Source organism: Prionailurus viverrinus, chromosome D2, assembly GCF_022837055.1.
Source record: "Prionailurus viverrinus isolate Anna chromosome D2, UM_Priviv_1.0, whole genome shotgun sequence".
NCBI classification, from domain to species: Eukaryota; Metazoa; Chordata; class Mammalia; order Carnivora; family Felidae; genus Prionailurus; species Prionailurus viverrinus.
In genome coordinates this window covers 24,279,316-24,299,888 of record NC_062571.1, presented here as the reverse complement: position 1 = coordinate 24,299,888, position 20,573 = coordinate 24,279,316, and the positions used below count along the sequence as shown (strand labels likewise).

At 41.9% G+C, this 20,573-nt stretch overlaps 1 protein-coding gene across 1 annotated transcript in view; it reads right to left on the bottom strand.

Annotated features, from left to right (window-relative positions):
- The window catches only part of ARID5B (AT-rich interaction domain 5B), a 181,068-nt gene that overhangs the window by 77,150 nt on the left and 83,345 nt on the right, over positions 1-20,573 (bottom strand). Inside the window, exon 4 of the mRNA XM_047824406.1 lies at positions 15,385-15,615. Coding sequence (XP_047680362.1) covers positions 15,385-15,615 — 231 coding nt within the window. The remainder of the gene's footprint in view (positions 1-15,384; positions 15,616-20,573) is intronic.

The following is a 20,573-nucleotide window of genomic DNA, read 5'->3' as shown; positions in this document are numbered from 1 at the left end:
CTGTGCAGAGTCTACTTGGGATTCTCTCTCTCCCTCTCTCTCTGCCTCTCCCCCATTTGTGCTCGCTCTCTTTCTCTCTCTCTCTCAAAAAAATTAAACAAACAAGCAACTCTGTAAGACAGCAATGGGCCAGATAGGGCCCATGGGCCGTAAATCTGCCCTATTTAGCACACTGTGAGAATGAAGCCAGTGTTGCACGCTGAGGGAACTGGGCCTGATGCAGTGCCCCTGATGGCGCACACCTGTCTCCCTCCCTGTCTTGCCAGTGTAACACCTCGCCTTCAGCAGGTGCCCAGTATATGTCAGGTGAGGCTGAGGCGAGCTATCATGCTTAGGCTTACATGCCTCATTAAATGGATATTGCTGGGGGTTGGAAACAAAGACTGTGCAGCTGAATGTGAAGAACTTCTGTGGGGACATTTTTTTGCATCCCTTTTGTCAAAAATTTTGAGCACACTTTGGATTCTTGCAATCATTCTTCACACGAATCAGAGTAGTTACCCGTTTACCATGGACAGCAATGCAGCACACCCCACAGGAGCACTAGCTGGAGAGTACCAAGCTGGGTTTGAATCCCAGCTCCACCACTTGCTGGTGGATGGCTTCCTCTTAAAAAGCTCTGAACCTCAATTTTTTCATCTGCAAAACAGGACACTACCTACCTCAAAGTATTGTGAGAATTTAAGGAGGTGATGTATATATTAAGTGCTCAATACACATTGAACCTTAAACCTTCACTAAACCTTCCACTAAAGTGATTAATCATATAAAATATATGTGATCCATTAAATAGATATCATTTTGGGACACAGACTCTATTTAGACACCTAATACAGTGCCTGACACATAGTACACTCTCAATAAAAGGTATGAGTTATTGTTATTTTTTAATTACCCAGAATTCTCAGGAAATGAGCTGCCCTAGGTAGTGAAATGTAACATTGACAGAGAATCGTTACAAATCATTATCTGTTTCACAGATAGAATGCAAGTATGTGAGGACAGAAAGAGATCTGGAAGATCACCTGGTCTAGGGGTTCATAACCTAAGGTTTCACATAGTGGACAAATCCTGAAAAATATATGCAGATTTCTTATATTTGCTTGATAGGTTAATTTTTGCTAACATTGTTCAAAACCATGATGGTAATGATGATGATGATGCTTGCGTGCACACTTTCATGAGAAGAAGACTCATGGCTTCCTTCAGATCCTCAAATGGGGCAGAAATCCAAAAAAGCTCAAAAATCCAGTCCAACCCTCCATTTCAGAGGTAAGACTGGAAATCTAGAATTAACTGAGTTGGTGAAGCTCCATATTTGGTGAGAGGGCCAGATTCTAAACTCAGTTCTCTTGACTCCCAGTCAAGGGCCCTTTCTGGTACATTGCACTTTTTCCTAACTTCTGGGTAATTCATAGCACTAGAGTGTATCCCTCCAAAATCATGCACTTTTCCTTAAGGAAAGCCTTTTATGGGAGCCCGTGACTGCCCAGGGAACATACCCTACCTTCTGCTGCCATTTGTCATCTCAGTCTAGCATGTCAGTGCAATTGCAGCTCAAGGGTTCTGCCATCACACCTGGATGGAAGCAATTAAGGAAGGAGGAGCTGGCAGTAATCATTACCCTGTCGACTTCCACTCGTCAGCATCATGACCACCACTAAAACTTTGGGCATTCCTGCAACACTGAGTCTCAGTCTTAAGTGTGCATAAAATAAGATTAACATGTTGGTGACAGGACATTGCCCATTCAAATTCAGGAGGTCTGAGACTAAAAATCACAATTTTAGTGAGTTCTTCGGGAGACCAAAGATCTTTGCCCGAGCTCACTTTCTTGCCTAAGTCCCCCAGTATTCACTGAAGAAATTTTTTCCTCTTGTGCCTTAGAGTCATACAGAAACTGTGGATCTTCATTCTGAACACTGGGTTCTCAGTGTCATCAACCATAGCCATAGAAGGTTCAGTAGATAGGGCTGATTGTAACCAAGCACTGGGCTGGCTCTGATTATCTGATATCTCTGCTATTGCTGAGAAGGAAAATAATTTTGGCAATAAGAGATTCTTGGAATTTATCTGAAAGAAACCATCAAAATGCTGATGCTTTTATAAACAAAGATGTTCATTACAGTGTTAATTATACATTACCCATTGAAGCAACAAAGCTAAACAAAACCCTGTAAGAAACAAAGCAACTTCTAATAGAAAGGGATTATGTAAACTCTGATAAAGTCATTTGATTCAGTATTATGCAACCATTAAATAGGTGCTAGTGAAACTGTTCATAAGGATATGAGGAAATGTTTATAAGTGCTAAAATTTTAAGGTAAAACAACTGCATGTATAAAATGTTCTCAAGTAAATAAAAATGCTATGGAAAAAGTCTGGAAGGAAATAGATAAACCCTGATGAGATTACCAATGATATTTAGGGAGGCAAAATCAAAGAGTGGAGGAGCATACCAGCTTTGAAGCCAGACAGACCTGAACTGGAATCCAGCCTGACCACTTACTAGCCGTGTGACTTTGGGCTGATGTGAACTTTCTTAGCTTCTGCTTCCTCCCATGTGAAGTGATGGCTAATATGGGATTCCTTACAGGGGCCTTTAAGGAGTGAGATTATGTATGTAAAGGAGTTAGCATAAGGCCTGACATATGGTGCATGCTCACAGAAGAGTGGCAATTATTATTATTATTATCCTTGTCCTTTCCATAATGGAAATAATTTCATAATGAGAAAAATATTTTGAAAAACATATGAGCTGTGTTTTACTATTTTTCCCCCTCCTTGAAATATTGTACAAAGGGTATTCGGGATGGGGAGCATCTGGTTGACTCAAGATCCTGGTTGACTAGAGTTTGCTGCATAGGATCTCGTGGTGGTGATGCCATGCCCTTCAGGACTGGGCCCCATTTGGGGGGGGGACAGCCCCCAGAAGCACAGATCGAGAAGCTGATGCCCACATCCCATTGAGGTCTTACCACTACTACACTCATGTTTAACTCCTGAATTTCCCGATCAGTTCTTCAACTGCCCAAAGGGGTCATGGACACGGGTCCTTGAGGTTATACAAGGTTGTTCAGAGGCAAGATCTTGAAGATGGGGTAAAGGCCACTTGAAAAGTATGGTCAACACTCCTCTGTGTGTGAAGGACATTCCTCTCCTGGGTTGTGGATGCCAGTGTGAGGGCGGGATGAGCCTCTGCCCCAGTTGGAAGAGACCAGGCCATGGTCTCTCTGCTCTCTGAGGCTACCTCCTCACCTCAGCTCCAGCAAGGTCAGCAAGACACTTTAATAGGGCTCCCTGTGGCCCCTTTTGTTCTAGTTCTGACATATTTCAACTCCCTTTCTGGAAGAACAAAGGGACAGGATGCATTCTCTATAGCATAGGGCCTGTCATCTGGACTATGATAAAGAAAAGGAGGGGCGCCTGGGTGGCGCAGTCGGTTAAGCGTCCGACTTCAGCCAGGTCACGATCTCGCGGTCCGGGAGTTCGAGCCCCGCGTCAGGCTCTGGGCTGATGGCTCAGAGCCTGGAGCCTGTTTCCGATTCTGTGTCTTTCTCTCTCTGCCCCTCCCCCGTTCATGCTCTGTCTCTCTCTGTCCCAAAAATAAATAAACGTTGAAAAAAAAAAAAAAAAAAAAAAAAAAAAAAAAAAAAAAAAAAAGAAAAGGAGCAAAAGAATCCACTTTTACCAACATCCTTTCTCTTTCTGAAGGTGTCTGTGCTGGGAATGGGGCAGCGGTCAGCACCCTGACAGAGTATAGTTTCTGGCACTGTGCATGGTCATCTTTGTTAAAATATTTGATCTCCTATTTTATTATTTTAATTATTTATTTTTTGAGTTTATTTGAGACAGAGTGAGTGAGTGGGGGTGGGACAAAGAGAGAAGAGAGAGAATCCAAAGGAGACTCTTCACTGACAGCGCAGAGCCTGATGTGGGGCTCGAACCCACGAACCACAAGATCATGATCTGAACTGAAACCAAGAGTTGTACACTTCAGTGACTGAGCTACCCACGTGCCCCTATCTCCTATTTTAAAGACCTAATTTTCGGGGTGCCTGGGTGGCTCAGTTGGTTAGGTGTCCGGCTTCAGTTCAGGTCATGATCTCATGCTTCATGGGTTCGAGCCCCACGTCCGCCTCTGTGCTGACAGCTCAGAGCCTGGAGCCTGCTTCGGATTCTGTGTCTCCCTCTCTCTCTGCCCCTCCCCTGCTTGTGCTCTGAATCTTTCTCTCTCTCTCTCTCTCAAAAATAAATAAACATTTAAAAAATTAAAAAGAAAATAAATAAAGACCTAATATTCACGTCTGGAACTGTGAGGAAGAAAGTGTGACCTGTTAAACCCTGTGTGTTGTGAACTTGCCTCATCCAAAGATGGAGCTCTCCTCACTGAAGCTCTCCTGAGAGATAGAAGGTCTCATCCTCATCCATAAAGAACACGATGCAAGTCAACAATCCACAAAGTATGCTCAGGGTGTAAGTGCCATCCACCAAGTAATCTTCCTAGTAATGAATGTTCAACTGGCTAAGCTTTTTCTTTTCCAACACTTTCTGATCTGATCCCAGTGTGAACTGTGATCTATATTATGTTTCAGATCCAGATAGCCCACATTTAATTGGAACTTGTCAATGTCCTAGATGCTAATGACCCTGCCAGTGTTCCTTGATTTTCACACCGAATTCTGAGATCTGTGGGTTAGAGGCTAGAAAGATCAGTGTGGTGACTTACGGGTACAGGCTACTATTTGCTTTAATTTATGGATGCTCCTTGACTTCCTCAGAGAACACCCTTCTAGGTTGTGCAGACTCCGGGATCTATTAAACATCATAACCAATGAAAACTCGTCAACCAAAGATCTTGACCGATTTATGAAGAACATTCCTCTGGTTTGAAGAGGTGAGTAAATGTTGAGGGAAAAAAACATGTCCTTTGAGCTAGATACTTTCCCTTGAGAATTCAATCAATTGGCAATGAGCTAAATAAAGATTGAGGTTAAGAAATACTTGACTTTAAGGAAGGAGATAAAATGATAATTTGAAGCCTTCTGACATTTGGCAGGATTTTTACTCACTTACACAAACATGTGTTGATACAGAGGTGAGTAACGCATGATTCTTACTCCCTCTAGGAGCTTAGAATCTAGGGAAGAGAAATGCAATAGAATCCATTAACTTTAATACCAAACAGAAGAAAAAAGCAACTTTGAGAAAGTACTGAGGAACACAGAAGGACACGAGTGAAGTGTTCTAGAAGATTGTTCTGAATCTACAGTTTCAACCTAGAAGCAGCCCCTAAACGTCCAGGAAACCAAGAAGGCACCTCAGTCCTTTACCCTCTGCTGCAAAGTTGATGCATCTCTCCTTCTCCTTCTTATAGGCCCAAGGGGAAATTTCCAATTTAATAAGAGACAAGTTGATTTTTCCTCCAAGAGGCTTCCCCTGGGTCCTAACCACAATGGGGTCTCTGAGAGAAGGACTCAGAAACACCGGCTCCCTCAGGGGAAGGTGACATCTTCTAGGAAGAAAAAAAGTTTTGCTTGCAGAGGCTGGTATTTTGTTTGTTTTGTTTTGTGTGTGTGTGTGTGTGTGTGTGTGTGTGTGTGTGTGTGTGTTTTAAGGTCTACGCTGAAAGCTAAAAATGGCAGAGGAAATAATCTCTTTCTTTGAGCTTCAAAGTCTGGAGTATTTTCCATCTCCTCACCTGAAATAACTTCCTTTTTTTTTTTTTTTTTTGAATCCCTCAAGGTCCAGTTGAAGGTCCACTTCCTTTCAGAGCCTTCTCCTGATATCCGGGCCCTCTTTTACATCTTTTAACTCCAGGGGTACCTACAATTTGGCCTCCTCTGGTTAGCCCTTAGTGGACTGCCTTGCAGTGCCCATTATATGGCAGAGCTTTCCCATTTACAAAGCTTGACAGATATCATCTCCTCTGAACATCAAAATAAGTCCTGAATCTTAGCCCCATGCTTCTGTCACTTTAGGGTGGAAAAGTGTACCCCCTGGGGTCAGCAGACTGGGGTGGGGGTGCTAACTCCCACTTTGGCAACGTGCTAGATCTGTGACCCCGAAATAACTATGTTATAAGGCTGCTCGTGGTAAGATGAGGAATTGTTAAGAAGATCACAATAATATCTATAGTGGTCCATCACTCTATGTCTTATCTCTGCCAACTCAAGTTTTAAGTGTCTTAGAGCAGAGAACCATGTCCCAACAGTGCCTAGACCTCTGCCTTCAACAGAGCCGGTGCTCAATGCATGAATGGAAGCACCCAGAAGTATTAGAACGTACCAGTCTTTTTCTGCCCAAATCCCATCTGTTCTTCAGTCTTCCATGATGGCAACTGGAGAGCCAAAAAGGCCATTCAGAGAAGAGACTCTCAGGGAGAGAGTTTCTAGGCAACTTCCAGAGGGAGCATAAAGCCTAGATGATGGAGTCGAGGCCCACGCCAGCCAGCGATGAGAAGATTTCCTGAGCAGGCAGTGCCGCCTGCACCTGTGCCAAGAGCTTGGCTAGTCCGCCTCCTTTGAAAACCCATTACCAGATCATGGCAAGCAAAATTTAATTTTAAGAAGGGAAATGATTTATGTGCTACAGGAATAAAGAAGTGACAGAAGCAGGAAAGCTTGCATACATTTCATTTTTTGAAATTAGACCTATAATTTTTTCATTAAGGGAGGATGCCAAGTTGGGAAAGCCAATGCGCTCCTAAGCAGAAAATTACAGAGAGGTGTATAATCAAAGTCCTGTCAGCATCACAACCCTGTGCCTTAAAAAGAGTCCATGGGAGGGGCGCCTGGGTGGCGCAGTCAGTTAAGCGTCCGACTTCAGCCAGGTCACGATCTCGCGGTTCGTGAGTTCGAGCCCCGCGTCGGGCTCTGGGCTGATGGCTCAGAGCCTGGAGCCTGTTTCCGATTCTGTGTCTCCCTCTCTCTCTGCCCCTCCCCCGTTCATGCTCTGTCTCTCTCTGTCCCAAAAATAAATAAACGTTGAAAAAAAAAATTAAAAAAAAAAAAGAGTCCATGGGAACACAGGGCAGTTTACTATCTGCCCCTTTCAATCTCCAGCTCTCACAGCGCTCTCTATTTATACCTGCTTCTGTGATGAGATGGGGAGAACCACTCTGGCTGGTGTGCAGAAGAGACCGCAGGCCAGCGAAGGCTGAATCAGGGAGGCTGGTAGAATACAGACAAGCGAGGACGGTGGCTGGCATCAACATTTCCTGATCAGATTTTGAATCGTCATGATCATTCCTCTCCTAACCTCTCCGACACACACCAGTCTCTCTAAAGCCTACAGAACCCACTGTATATTCATTATCTAGAGAGCTGGTGACCAGTTATCTGTTTCCAGGCAGCCGGATCTTAGGAAGCTGGAAAGATCTTTCTGAGCCGGGTCCAAGATGAAAGGCAGTCTAGCGTCATTGTTCAGAGCATGGACGCTGAGCCAGAGTGTCTAGGTTCAAACCCTGGTTCTGCCACTTGATAGTTAGGTAACTTTACTGTGCGTAAGTGTTCTTACTTCAAAAAATGGGGGAGAGCAATGATATTGACACAGAGTATTTATGCATCCACTCACTCATTTAACCCAATATTTATTACACACCTACTGTGTGTCTAGTATTGTTCTGGTCCCTGGGTGGGTACAGGGTTGTGAACCCGCTTTTTTTAAAGTTTACTTATTTATTGAGAGAGCGAGCGAGCGTGGGAGGGGCAGACAGAGAGAATCCCAAGCAGGGAGGCAGGGCTCGAACGCTCAAACTGTAAGATCATGACCTGAGCCAAAATCAAGAGTCAGACACTTAACTGACTGAGCCACCCAGGTGCCCCGCGTGAACCTGCTCTTAAAGAGCTTACATTATAACACAGGTGGGGATGGGGGAGACAGACGATAAACATATAACAAAACAAATATGATAGTTAATCTCAGATAGAGATAAGTTGTAGGACGATAAGTACATGTTGGATGACGGGGTACAGCGGAACACGTGAAAAGGGGCAAGTCAGAGAAGACTTGTCTGGGGAGCAGACATCTGAGCTGAGGATGCAATGATGAGAAGAAGCCAGACCCATGATATCTGGGGAAACACATTCCATGCAGAAGGACAAACAAGTATTTCTGGAATGAGTGGTTGTTGAATGATCTTTACTAGCAAATGATACCTCATTTCCCCAGTAGTCTGTATAGGTATGAAATAATTCTATAAATGTTTTTTTGAGGAACCACTATGGACTTGGTAGGTGGGTAAGGTTGTGTGGGGTGGTGCAAGAGGTACAAGAAGATTTAGTTAATGATGAGTACTTAAGTAGTACTTGCCATGGACCATCTAAGTGTCCTAATCCTCACAGCTCTTGAGGTATGGTTAATACCCATGGCATGCCTATCCCATATTTTCCCAATCTTCTCCCCACATACCACACTGTAAGATCATTAGGAGTATAAATTGTTTTGTCTTATTTACAACTGTGTGCACAGAGACAAGAACAATACCTGGCACATGGTAGGTGTGTAGTAGATATTGGTGCAATGCATAAATGGACAAGAACGTACTGAGTGTCAGGCACTGTGGTGGGCTCCCAGCATCCCCAGACAGCCTCGCTACAGTCCAAGGAACTTTAATCAATCCAATTTCCTTGAGCAGATAGAATGAAGGGGTTTAGAGGGTATCTTTTGCTATCAAGAGGATTTTACAAATCAAGCGAATACAGACTTATTCTGATCTTCATTCTACCATCCCTACTCTAAGTAGCACTTTAGCCTGTGATTTTTCAATGACCTGGTTCTTTCCTGTGGTGTGTGTGTGTGTGTGTGTGTGTGTGTGTGTGTGTGTGTGTTAACTGATAAAAATATCTATTTCACCCTAGAGAGGAATATGTTGATCTTGCTAATGTAATGGGATATAACTTTCTTGCTTTTCTAAATGAAATGCTAGGTGAAATATTAGCCAATATAGACACAAATCCTTTCTTCTGGAGTGAACAAGAGTTTATTGTACCCGTGAGTCCAAATAGTTTTTAATAACCCATTGAGTCCCCTCGGCTACAAAAGGAGTCCACAGTTATTTTAAAATATCCCTTCAAGTTCCAAAAATAGAAAAGAAATCCGTGAATCCTACCCATTCCATATAGCATGACTCTGAAAGTTAACTTGCAGTAACAACATAAAAATTCTGTTCGTTAATCCTCCACAGAGATGGTACCCTAGCTTCCAATGCCTCTGCCCCAGGAGGTCTGCTCTCCAGCCCTCTTTGTGTCTTAGCGTCCTGGAAGCCAAGGCCATATGTTAATCATTACCTGTACTATTGAGCACATCCGATATACCAGTACATTTACTACATTGTATGATGAACTTAAACATTCCTCTGCCCCTACTTGGGCAGCACATGCAATAAACAGAAAGTACCAAGCATGGTCCTGGGTAGGCCACTATCTAATGGCAAACAGAATCTCTAGAAAATTTCCAAGACAAAACAGTCCTCCAAGAGAGATCTCTGAAGGTTAAGGTCTTCTGCATAAATAGCAATATACAAGAAGCATGGCTCCTTTTCCACTCTGCTTCAATTAAAGAGAAACATCTGCCTTGTTATCATTTGGGAGATCGGTGGGCACTGCAGGCAGGCAGCAAAAGCCTGAATGTGGACAGGGGCCAGGAGCAAGGCCATTTGATCATCGAAATCCACTGTGACCATGAAACCTACTTTGGCAAGGAAAAAAAAATGTTTACTCACTTACAAATTCCCATGATCCTTAACAAAACAACTGCCTTTCCTTTCATTTCCAGCAAAACATGTGATGTTTAGAGGGAAGAGGCACAGTCCAGCTCGTCCTCTGCTTCAAAATAATTTTATGCATCCTGAATTTTCTTTCATAAGTCAAAGTTTCATTCCTCTTCTGTTTTCCTCCCTCCCTTGGCTTTTTCTTCTTTTGTCTAGAATGTCATTATTTCACCCAACAGGAAAACAGAAATGGAAAGTTCAGTGCAGAGTCAGAAAAGATTCTTTAAAACATACTGTAAAAAGTAGGAAAGTTTTCTTTTCCATTATGGTTTTAGAAAGAGTCCCAAGGCCTTAGAGGAACAGTTCCTTTATTATTTACAGAGCAAGATCAGTGTAGATGATTCTAAGTTGTCCAAGTCCTAAGTTCTAATAGAAACAGTAGAGAATCTTCATTCGCCATGAGGACTTTTTTTTGGTCAAGCGGATACAGATTTAGTCTGAGTCTGGCGATGAGCTATTACTACTCGGTTTTAAAGATGGGACAAGTGAGGGGACTAACATCTCTTGCCCAGAGGAATAGCAAATCAGACAGGCGAGCCTTGATTAATACTGTGCCTGTTTGTAAGCCTGGCACTTCTTCCCCCTAAATGGTTCCATGCTCCTTGCGCTTCAGCAAAGGATATGTTTTAATGCTGATGTAGCCACCTTCTCCCTGAGGGGAGGACCTCATGGTTTCCTGCACGTGGACCAAATGCCAAGACGGCAGTCCATCTCATCTCTGCTCTTTTCAGGTGAATTACCACATCCTTCCTTTAACTCCATCCCATTCCTTGGTCAGGGAACACACACACACACACACACACACACACACACACACACACACCGACCCCAAAGAACTTAGGAGAATGTCTTATGTCTCTTTGTAATTCAAAACTCAGACTAAAATAAACCGTATCTTTCGTTATATTTTTAATTAACCATATCTTAATCCATTTAGTTCCACCCATATTTACAGACTGATTTCATCTCATTTATATATACTGGGTCCACCTTACATCTGATAAAGCTGGTACCTTAAAGTTGTCCATGTACCTACTGTACTGTGCACACCTCTGTTTGGAGTTGGCTGTCAACACTTCACACGTGTGAAATCAATCGTGTGATAGTCATGTAAACAGCATGCATGACAAACTGGTAGGCATTTTATTGTTCTAACAGGGAAAATAGGCAAAATGGGTGTACGTGTGTGTTTTTCCTACCATCCAGACAATAGCATGATATAAATGATGGTATGCGTTTTACAAAAGAGGAATCAAATTATAAAAAGAGGTAAAAGCAAGGTGGGGGGATGGTTGAAGAATGCCTCATGCTAGGAGAGTCTAACAGGACAGTGGGGGCAGGAATTATGCACAGGGGAGAGATTTTTATGAGAAAAATTGTCACTCGTAATGTCACTGTCCCTTCATTATTATTATAATCTCATTTCCTAATTGCATGTGCAATACAACCAGTTTTCGCAATTCTTTAATGGGGAGTCCATTGCTTTAGTTTAAAAAATAGTCCATTTTCTTGTGCTGAGAAAAGAGCACATTGCCTTTAAGAGCATTGTAACTGACAAGACGGAAGGATTCAGGCAGGATGTCGAGGCTCAAGCTTTTCAATCACCTGCCATTAATATGATTCGATTTATGCTTATGTCATAGGTTTAGATATCGCACAGCACTGTAAGCAGGGAAGGGACTTGAATAAAATACAGGGACGAAAGCAGATGGTATGCTATCAAAACCCTTCAAGCCTAAAATAACCTTTCCCAAGTAAGGAGGATAGTTAATTAAAACCAGGATATATTTACTCTATTCTGAATATCTCAATGTAAATAAAAATCAAAATGACACCACTGTAATGTGGGACTAAATGATGAAATTTCATCTATTCTATTTTTCTTTAATAGTTTCTAATCAAACTTTTCATTAAACAGCTTCATAAAATTCCACGGAGAATTTATTTATAGGGATTCATTGTAGATTTAAAAGCCTTACTTTTATTGTTCAATTAAACCTGTTATTCAGTGGACAACATTGAAACAGTGGGGAGGGGGAATGATGTCTGAGCAGTTGGAAGAGGCTGTCACACGCACAGAGGATGTGGGTCATCTCTGCCCAAGAAAGCCTAGTTTGGGCTCTAAAGCCACTGCCTGGGTTCGTCCCAGCCCTGGTCCACAGACTCATATTCCTGTCCCCCTGGTAAAGAGAAGGCACCAGTCCATTTATTGGGGGCAAACCAAGTAAGGGAAGGCCAACGGTTCATCCAGGGTGAAGGCAGCCATTCTTAACATGGAGAGTCAGGACATGAATTGTCAGTGATCTAGGTATTTCCAAAACTTTTCTATTAGCCTTTCTCCCTATCCTTTTTTATTTCTCTTAAGTTTTTATTATTTATTTACTTTTGAGAGAGAAAGCACGAGTGGGAGAGGAGCAGAGAGAGTGGGAGAGACAGAATCCCAAGCAGGCTCTGTGCTGTTGGCGTGGAACCCAATGCGGGGCTCGAACCCACGAGCTATGAGATCATGACCTGAGTGGAAGTCAGATGCTTAACTGACTGAGCCACCCAGGCGCCCCTCTTCCTGTCCTTTAAAACCAGACTCAGTCCTGCCTTTTTCATGAGGCTTTCCCTGACCCCCCTCCAAGGATCACCCCCCTCCCTGCCCCGGCCAGCCCAGTGCTAAATTCCTCCTGTGCTTGCTTTCTGCAACACTCACCAAATACTTAATCATTGACTTTCTTGTAACATTAGTTAACCTTTCAGGTGTGTTAATCCTGTCTTCCCCAATTAGATTTTTAAATCCTCCAAGCAAGCAAGAACCGTGTTTTATTTATCTTCTGAACGCCCTCTCTCACCCCCACTCCATAATCCCATTTAAGAGGAGAAAGCAGAAAATATATTAGTTAATAAAACAAACATTATTTAATCATAGGAAAGCAGACACTGTCCTTTTGAGAAGGGCCTTGCAGGTACGTTATGGCAATTTATGAATTCCATGTGTCAAAGGTGTAGCTGATAAATGCTATAAACCCTTTGCCATCAGCTCCACCATTCACCCACCTGGTGATATGGCTAATAAAATTTGATTTTTACAGCCTAGGCATACTGTTACCTAAATTACATTTGACCAATTACTGAAGTCACCAAACGTGTGGTACAGAATATATACTGTGTAGAAAATTCATCTGTGGGCCCCCTGGCACTCGCGGTAATCTGAGAGAAGTGCTTCAGTCATCTGGCAGTGTTTAATATTAGGAACATTTGTTTAATGCTAATGAAATTTATGTTCTCCTACCAACTGTTAGTTGGTTGGAGAAACCCAACCCCACATTTTAACAAACTCTTTAACCCATGTTGCTTTCAAATACAACCAATTGGAGGTTTAAAAGGGTGTTTTCTGAAAATTTAGATGTGTGACCCAACGTGGAAGGTGGGGGAGGGATGTTGGCGAAGGTGTGCAAATCAGGTCAAAATAAGCTCTTTTGTGGGGGGGAAAGGGTGTCCACTTAGGAGAATGAAATACTATACGAAGTACAAACTCAACTAATATTAAAGATTAAAGAAAAATCTAATATTCTAATGATTAGGCTAGCCATCTAAAAGCTCTTTAAAGGTACCTTTATTCCAAAAGAAAGCTTCCACTTTAAGAGGCTGGTGAAGAAAAACAGCATTAAAATTAGCTTTACCAGAAGAAAGTTCAGGAAAATATTCAAAAGTCAGATGCTTGTGTTTGTGAGAACATTTAAAACTAATTTAGTAACTCTTAACAACCATTGTGATCACTGTTAAATTGGAACTTCTTTCTATTACCAATTCCAGACACAACAGCTTTCAAGCTCAATGACTAATAACTCTTAAATTAGCCAAAAAGGTTAAAACATTTTTCATCATGTTACATTGTGATGCTCTTTGAATACTCTTAAGTGAGGGAAAGCATTCTTTCATTTTTATTTTGTGTCAGAAATTTACAGACCTCTTCAGTGGCAAGCAGGACAGAGGGGTTTGGACGTCAGGGATATGGGGAAAAAAAACAACCCTCAAAACAGAAGTGTTAAAAAGGGAAGATTTGTAGAGGTTGATCTGAAAAGAGAAGGTATTAAAAAATGTATTGGATACATTCATCTACTTGAATACAAAAGGTTATTTGAGTATTAAACAATTCTTCTTGGAAAAAGGAGAAAATAACTTATAGAAACACTACTATTCTCTTATAGAATGGCAGTCGTTCGGTAAGCCAGAGCTGTGAAAGGCATCCGACAAAAAAGTTTGTAAGGAAAAAAGAAAAAGCCAGGTCCGATGAACCTAGGTGCCCTACTTCTTTCCTCCCTTCTTTGTTGGATTATACATCATCCCCTCATCCTCACCCCTACGTACAACACCCCCCTGAAACAGGTGGAAGGCTGCCGAGGTCATGAATACAGTGGATTTCTCAAACCGTGGTGAGGCCTGCAATCGTTTAGCAGAATAATCTGAATCTGAATAACCCACAAACTAGGGATCCTTGGGAAAACATTAGCCAATGGAATCAAGGAGTGTTCCAACTCAAGGGGACCCCATTAGTGCTCCCTCTGGGCCAGTGGTCTCAGACTCTTCTTCACCCCAGGACCCATGAGAGATTCAGCATGGGTCGGTCATCATACTGGTCGCTCCATGGTGGCAATTCCCAAAGAAGGGGTAGGTGGGGGAGTTTCATGCCTCTGTAAGTACAGGAATTTCCAGGGAACATTTATAACTTGATAAAGCACCCCCAGGGCATTCTGATATCCCTGCCCAGCCTGTTGAGAACCACGATATGATCCAGTCTCTTCAACAAACAGATGAGAAAATGAAGATGTGAGAGATGTGACCCTGGCTTGCCTCCAGTCATTCACTGCATCATGCAAGGTCTCCCAAATGTATATCTCTTCTCCTCCTTCACTTCTATCTATAGAGACACATGACTGATCAGCTAGGCAGAGATGCAGATAAAGATATGTGTGCATATATCCATCTTTGGTGGGCATGGTGTACAAAAAATATATATAGATATCTGAATATAGATATATAAATAAGTATAAAAATATACACAGATATCTGAATATAGATATATAAATAAATCTCTCTATATTTTTTATACACTGTGCCCACCAAAGATGGATATATATGTGCATACATACATATATATGAAAAAAATTAAGGGGCATGGGGATCTATCTATCATCAGTCTATCTGTTCACCTTTATAGTACTGAAGTAGTCACAACTGGTGTATTTTTATAGTTCCTTATAACACGGAAAAGGGTGTGATCAATTAAAAACAAAAATCAGTATCCAAATAGCCAAAGCCTTCGAAGAAAGAACTAACACGGAAGCTTCTTGTCTGAAAGTCCAATTTCAAGGTCGACCAAGCAACTTTGGACCCTATACTGAACAACAAATTCTAAATAATAACCTTTTACCCTGGTAAACAGAGGCTGCTGAAGAGGCAATGACACTTCATGCCACAATAATTTGGGGGGGAGGGTAGGGGAGGGGTGGCACACAGAGATTGTGAAAATAAGCCTTGTTCCCCATCACCGCTCTTTACAAGAACCGAAAACAACTAAACACACACGCGCAAGTTTCAGGTAGGAAAAAAAAAAAAAGACTCACCAAACTCATCGCATATACTCTCATTTTCAATGAGAGTTGGGTGGTCAAACGTGTCTCGACAGTACAGGATCTGAGGGTTCTTGCTGACCACCGCAATGCCCCCCAGGGCTAACGCAAACTGGTCCGTTAGAATGGAAGACGGCTTATCCTGGATGCGTTTCAGCATCGATCGGTATCGGCAGTACTGAGGGTAGCTGAGAACGATCACGTTGGTTTCTTCATCGTCCTCCCCTAGACAAACGAGAAAAAGCTCCCATTACTTTCTTCCCTCCAACAAAGAACTGTCCGGGCTATGGCATGATTTCAGTGATCACTCTGGTTTTGTATTAAAATGTGTCTTCAGTGAGACTCTTCTACCAAGTCATGTTTGTCTCTGTCTGGCTGACGTGGGCATTCTCCCAGCCCCACTTCACCAACCCAATTCCACTAAAAAGCCTCGGGTTACTGGTAGGGAAAAGAAAAAGTGGGGAAAAGAAAGAGATGGGGTGATCTCATAGACAGATTAAGCAATGTTTGGGTCACCAGAAAGCAGCAGAACCAAAAAACTGTTTTGAAAGAGTCTGATATATATTTTAAGCATTAAAGTCACTCATCATAGGAAAAATCAGAATTTTGTGGAGCTTCTTTATACATATTTCCAGAGTCTGGTATTGCTACATTTTTGGATTATATATTCTTTCAGTGCTGGAAGTCTCTGTAAAGGTCATCTGGCCCCAGAGAGATGTCCATAAGTTCAAATAGCATCATCATCAAATCTGGTGGTGGGTAGTGCCATTCAACAAATATTTCTGGTTCTCTTTATGGTCGTGTGGAAAGACCATGCTTCCTGGCCCGCTGGAGTCAAGTGACCATGTGACTTGTTTTGGCCAATAAAATGTGACAGAAGTGAGTGGCTACTTTAGGGGCCAGTGTTTGACTGACAACACTCTCTTTCCCTTTGTCCTGGGCATCTTTAATGATTCAGATAGTGGCTACTCTGCCAGTCAGGGTCTTGGAGTAAGAATTACATGGAGTAGAGACCCCTCCTTGATCCTAAATGGACACAGAACACAAGCACAAAAGGAACCTTTGTTGTTGTAAGTGAAGCTGTGATTTGGGGGGTTATTTGTTTTTGCAGCATGATCTATCCCAACTTGATTGATACCTCCACCTTCTTTGCCCTCCCCCCTTCTCCTACCCCCTACCTTCTAATGTTCCTCCAATCCATCTGGTAACTTGGCACATCTCAGAGAACCATGCTGAGAGGACTCCCCAAGCATCCTTGTGACAGCTCCATCAGAACCAACTTAGCTCAGAACATTTCAGCCACTTTAATGAAACTCTCTTTTACAATGATCTTAATGCTTATCTACACCTCTCTATATTAAGTGATTATTTATAAAAACCAGATTCTGCATGGAGGAATCCTGCCTTCATCTTAAGCCTGAGAAATGGCAAAAACTCCCCTTTGGTAGCGTGCCACCTGCACAATGTCAAGCTGAATTTAGGCTCCATGACCCAGTCTGCCATCACTCTTTATAACCACTCTGTCAGGGCGTTTGTAAGCAATTCCCAGATATGTCACTGGCTTATCCAAAGGGAAAACACTCAATATTTTGAGTCCTTACCATGCTGCAGGGAATTGCACAAGACAGTTGTTAAAGATACCAACATTATCGTGGCCATCTGGTAACCAGTGGGAGACAAATGAGTCAGGACAGAACAAATGATAGAATATAACCAGTACCAGTGGAAGGTGTGCATGTGACCTTTTCAGATAGGAGGCCAATACCCAGATGTATTTCTAATTATGTTCACTTAGTTCCTCAGGCTGGAGGCTTCTTTGAGAATGGAGATGTTTAGCTGCTTTCAAGATGACATCTTTTAACAGTTTACATTTCTTAGACTCCTGCCTGGTTGTGGGTAGTCACTTTGTCAGCTGCCATACTGAATTAAAAGGAAATATGTTTACATTGAAGGCAAGTCCCCAAATGAAGTACAGTTTTTAAGATGCTGAAATATGCCCCAAGGCATTTAAATTTGAGATTTTTATGGCAGACCCAGACCCTAGTTCACACTTTGGGTTCAAATCTGTGCTTTCTATAGAGTTCAAGCACAAAGAATTTTATAGGAACTATCCACCAAACATCATCAGAACTCCAGACCACTGAAGCGGCCCCCAACGCGTCAACTGTATTATTATGCTGTATTTGTCCAAGACATTGTGGATGAGAGAGGGTATAACCACGGACTCTGAGGACTTATTTCAGCATGCTCGTCACCTAATACCATGTCTGTAAAGAGTAAATACTGTGCACATCTATACACAGCTTCCAAAATTCTATCTTGGTTGTGCTGTTGGCTTTCTGTACGGGGGCAATGGTTGCACTAGTTTCTCCAAGTGGTCTTGAAATGAAATGGAGGGCATCCTGCTTTTCAGGTGGAATGATGGCAGAAGAATGGATGCTTCAGGGTTAGTTTTATAGCAGAAGATGTCACCTGCGTTCTTGGGACCATTTCACTTCCTTCTTGTCCCTTCATTCTCTTTCTGTTTTTCTCTGATCATTTTTTATGATAATGCCATCTCTAACCTCTCCCTAATTCTCTGGAATCTGCTCCCTGGCTATCTTCCGTGCTTAGAAATGACCTGGTTTTTGTTGTTGTTGTTTGTTTGTTTGTTTGTTTGTTTTTGTTTTTTCTCTTCACCTCATCCTAGCTCCAAACATTTATCCCTCTTTCTTCATGCAGTTCCCAAAACACAAGCCAAGCCATGAATCCTCTTTCTGTTGGAAGAAAAGCTAGCAATTTCCCTCTGGTCCAAGTCATGGAAATATGTCCTATGATATCCATTCATTTTGGAGATATTACCTCTAAGAGTGCTCCCAGGACTGCCCGCATCAGAATCGCATAGAGTAACTGTAAAAAGGCAGGCCCTAGGGGCCTATCGAGAACCACTAACTCAGAATCTTGAAGGTTAGGGCCCAGGAATTTACATTTTTAACAAGCTCCCAAGTAGTTCATGCACATTAAACTTTGAAACCACTACCTCAGAGTCTGAATTTAGCTTTTGCACAGATGTATAATAATTTATTCAGTTTGGGTTTTGATTTCTGTTTCTGTATGTATGTGTAAACACACACACACACACACACACACACACACACACACACTCCACTTTCAATGGGAATATGTCTCGACAACCCATTATAAGTTGAAAATACCCTAAATTGAAAAGACATTGAATACACCCAATCTACCAAACGCCGTAGCTTAGCCTCGCCTACCTTAAATGTGCTCAGAACACTGAGATTGGGCAAAATCATCTAACACAAAGCCTATGTTATAATAAAGTATTGAATATCTCATGTTATTTATTGAGTACTTTACTGAAAGTGAGAAACAGGATAGTTGCGTGGGTACAGAATGGTACCAGTTTGTCAGTTGTTAACCCTTGTGACCGTGTGGCTGACTGGGAGTTGTGGCTGGGGGCTGATGGCAGGCACCAAACAGTATTGTGCCCATATCGCCAGCCTGGGAAAAGATTCACATTCAAACTCAAAGTACAGTTTCTATTGAATGCATATCGCTTTTACACAATTGTAAAGTCAAAAAATTGTTAAGTTGAAACATCTTCAGTTGGGGTTCCCAAGAATATATATATTTATAACTTGTTTTTAGGTATATGCTTCTATCAAAACCCCCACTGTATCCAGAAAAGAATATAGGACCGAATTCCCTTCTTCTTGCCACTTTCCCAGATTGTTGTAGGTGTTACAGAAGACCCCAAATGAAAACAAGCTCTCTTAGCCAAAAATACAAGGGACAGAGGGACTATTTGTTTAGAAATACTATGATTTGTAGTACTGATAATAGGACACAAAAATTTACAAGGGTCTTTCACAAAACACATCTCTTCTGTTCCTCACAACAACCCTATTAGTAGGATTTACTGCTTCTGAACATCCCCCAATTCAGAGGTGGGGGGTTCAGACACCCAAGTGACTAGTTCGGGATCTCAAGGAAGCAAAGTGACAGAGGTGAGATTGCCACCTGGTCTTTTAATTCCAAGTTTGACGGGCTTTTCATTATGACAAAATGTCACAAATACTAATAATAGCAAAATTACTATCATTAAGGTAACACTTTGATTTCTTTTCCTATGTGGCTGTGGTTGAAAGAAAATCTTTGTTTATTTGACATATTATTATTAGAAATTTAAGCAACTTACAATATTAGGGAGGAGGATGATGGCTTTTGGTCATGTAAAATACGAAACCTCTGTTTCATCAAGAACTGTAGGATTCAGCCAGCTACAAGCCAGGTTCTACTCCGGTTCAGTTAGCTTGCTGTTATTTGGGAACATTGCAAGTCACATTGTAATGATCTAGCAGCACTGACACATCTTTCATGTGCAGTGGTCTCGCTTTTTGCGGTTTCGCTTTCTGCGGTTTGTGGTCAACGGCGGTCTGGAAGCAGATGATCCACCTTCTGACATATCATCAGAAGGTCAGTGGTAGCCTAACGCCACGTCACAATGCCTACATCATCCACCTCACTTGTTCTCCTTGCTCGGGCATCCAATCATCTCACATCATCACAGAACAAGGGTGAGTACAGTATAAGGTGTTTTGAGAGAGACTACTTTCACATAACTTTTCTTACAGTATATTGTTATTAGTGTTCAATTTTATTATTAGTTATTATTATTCATCTCTTATTGTGCCCAGCTGATAAATTCAACTTTTTCACAGGTGTGTATTAATAGGAAAAAACAGCATATATAGGGTTTGGTGCTATCTGCAGTTTCAGGCATCCACCCGGGGTCTTGGAATGTATCCTCCATGGATAAGTGGAGGATTGTGTATATCAGCTTCTTACTTTCTACCCATATAATAGGAACTAAAGCCAACTTCAGGGTTGTGCAAGCCCAGAACCCCTGTGCCTCATTAACCTCTTCCATACTAAGAATCTAGAGGTCCAGCTGGGACCTGGTTTAATGTGGCAATGCTACTTACCACTACCAAACCAAAAAATTATGATACTTTTGCTCTTTATGAAAAGAATCATCCATTTGGACCAGAACTTTGGCATTGTTTGGACAGAGGTAAATTTCCAACCTTACAATTAGACATCATGAAAGGAACTGTCCTTAATAAAAAAAAAAAAAAAAAAACAAAAAAAAACAGCAACAACAAAAACAGACAAAGCCA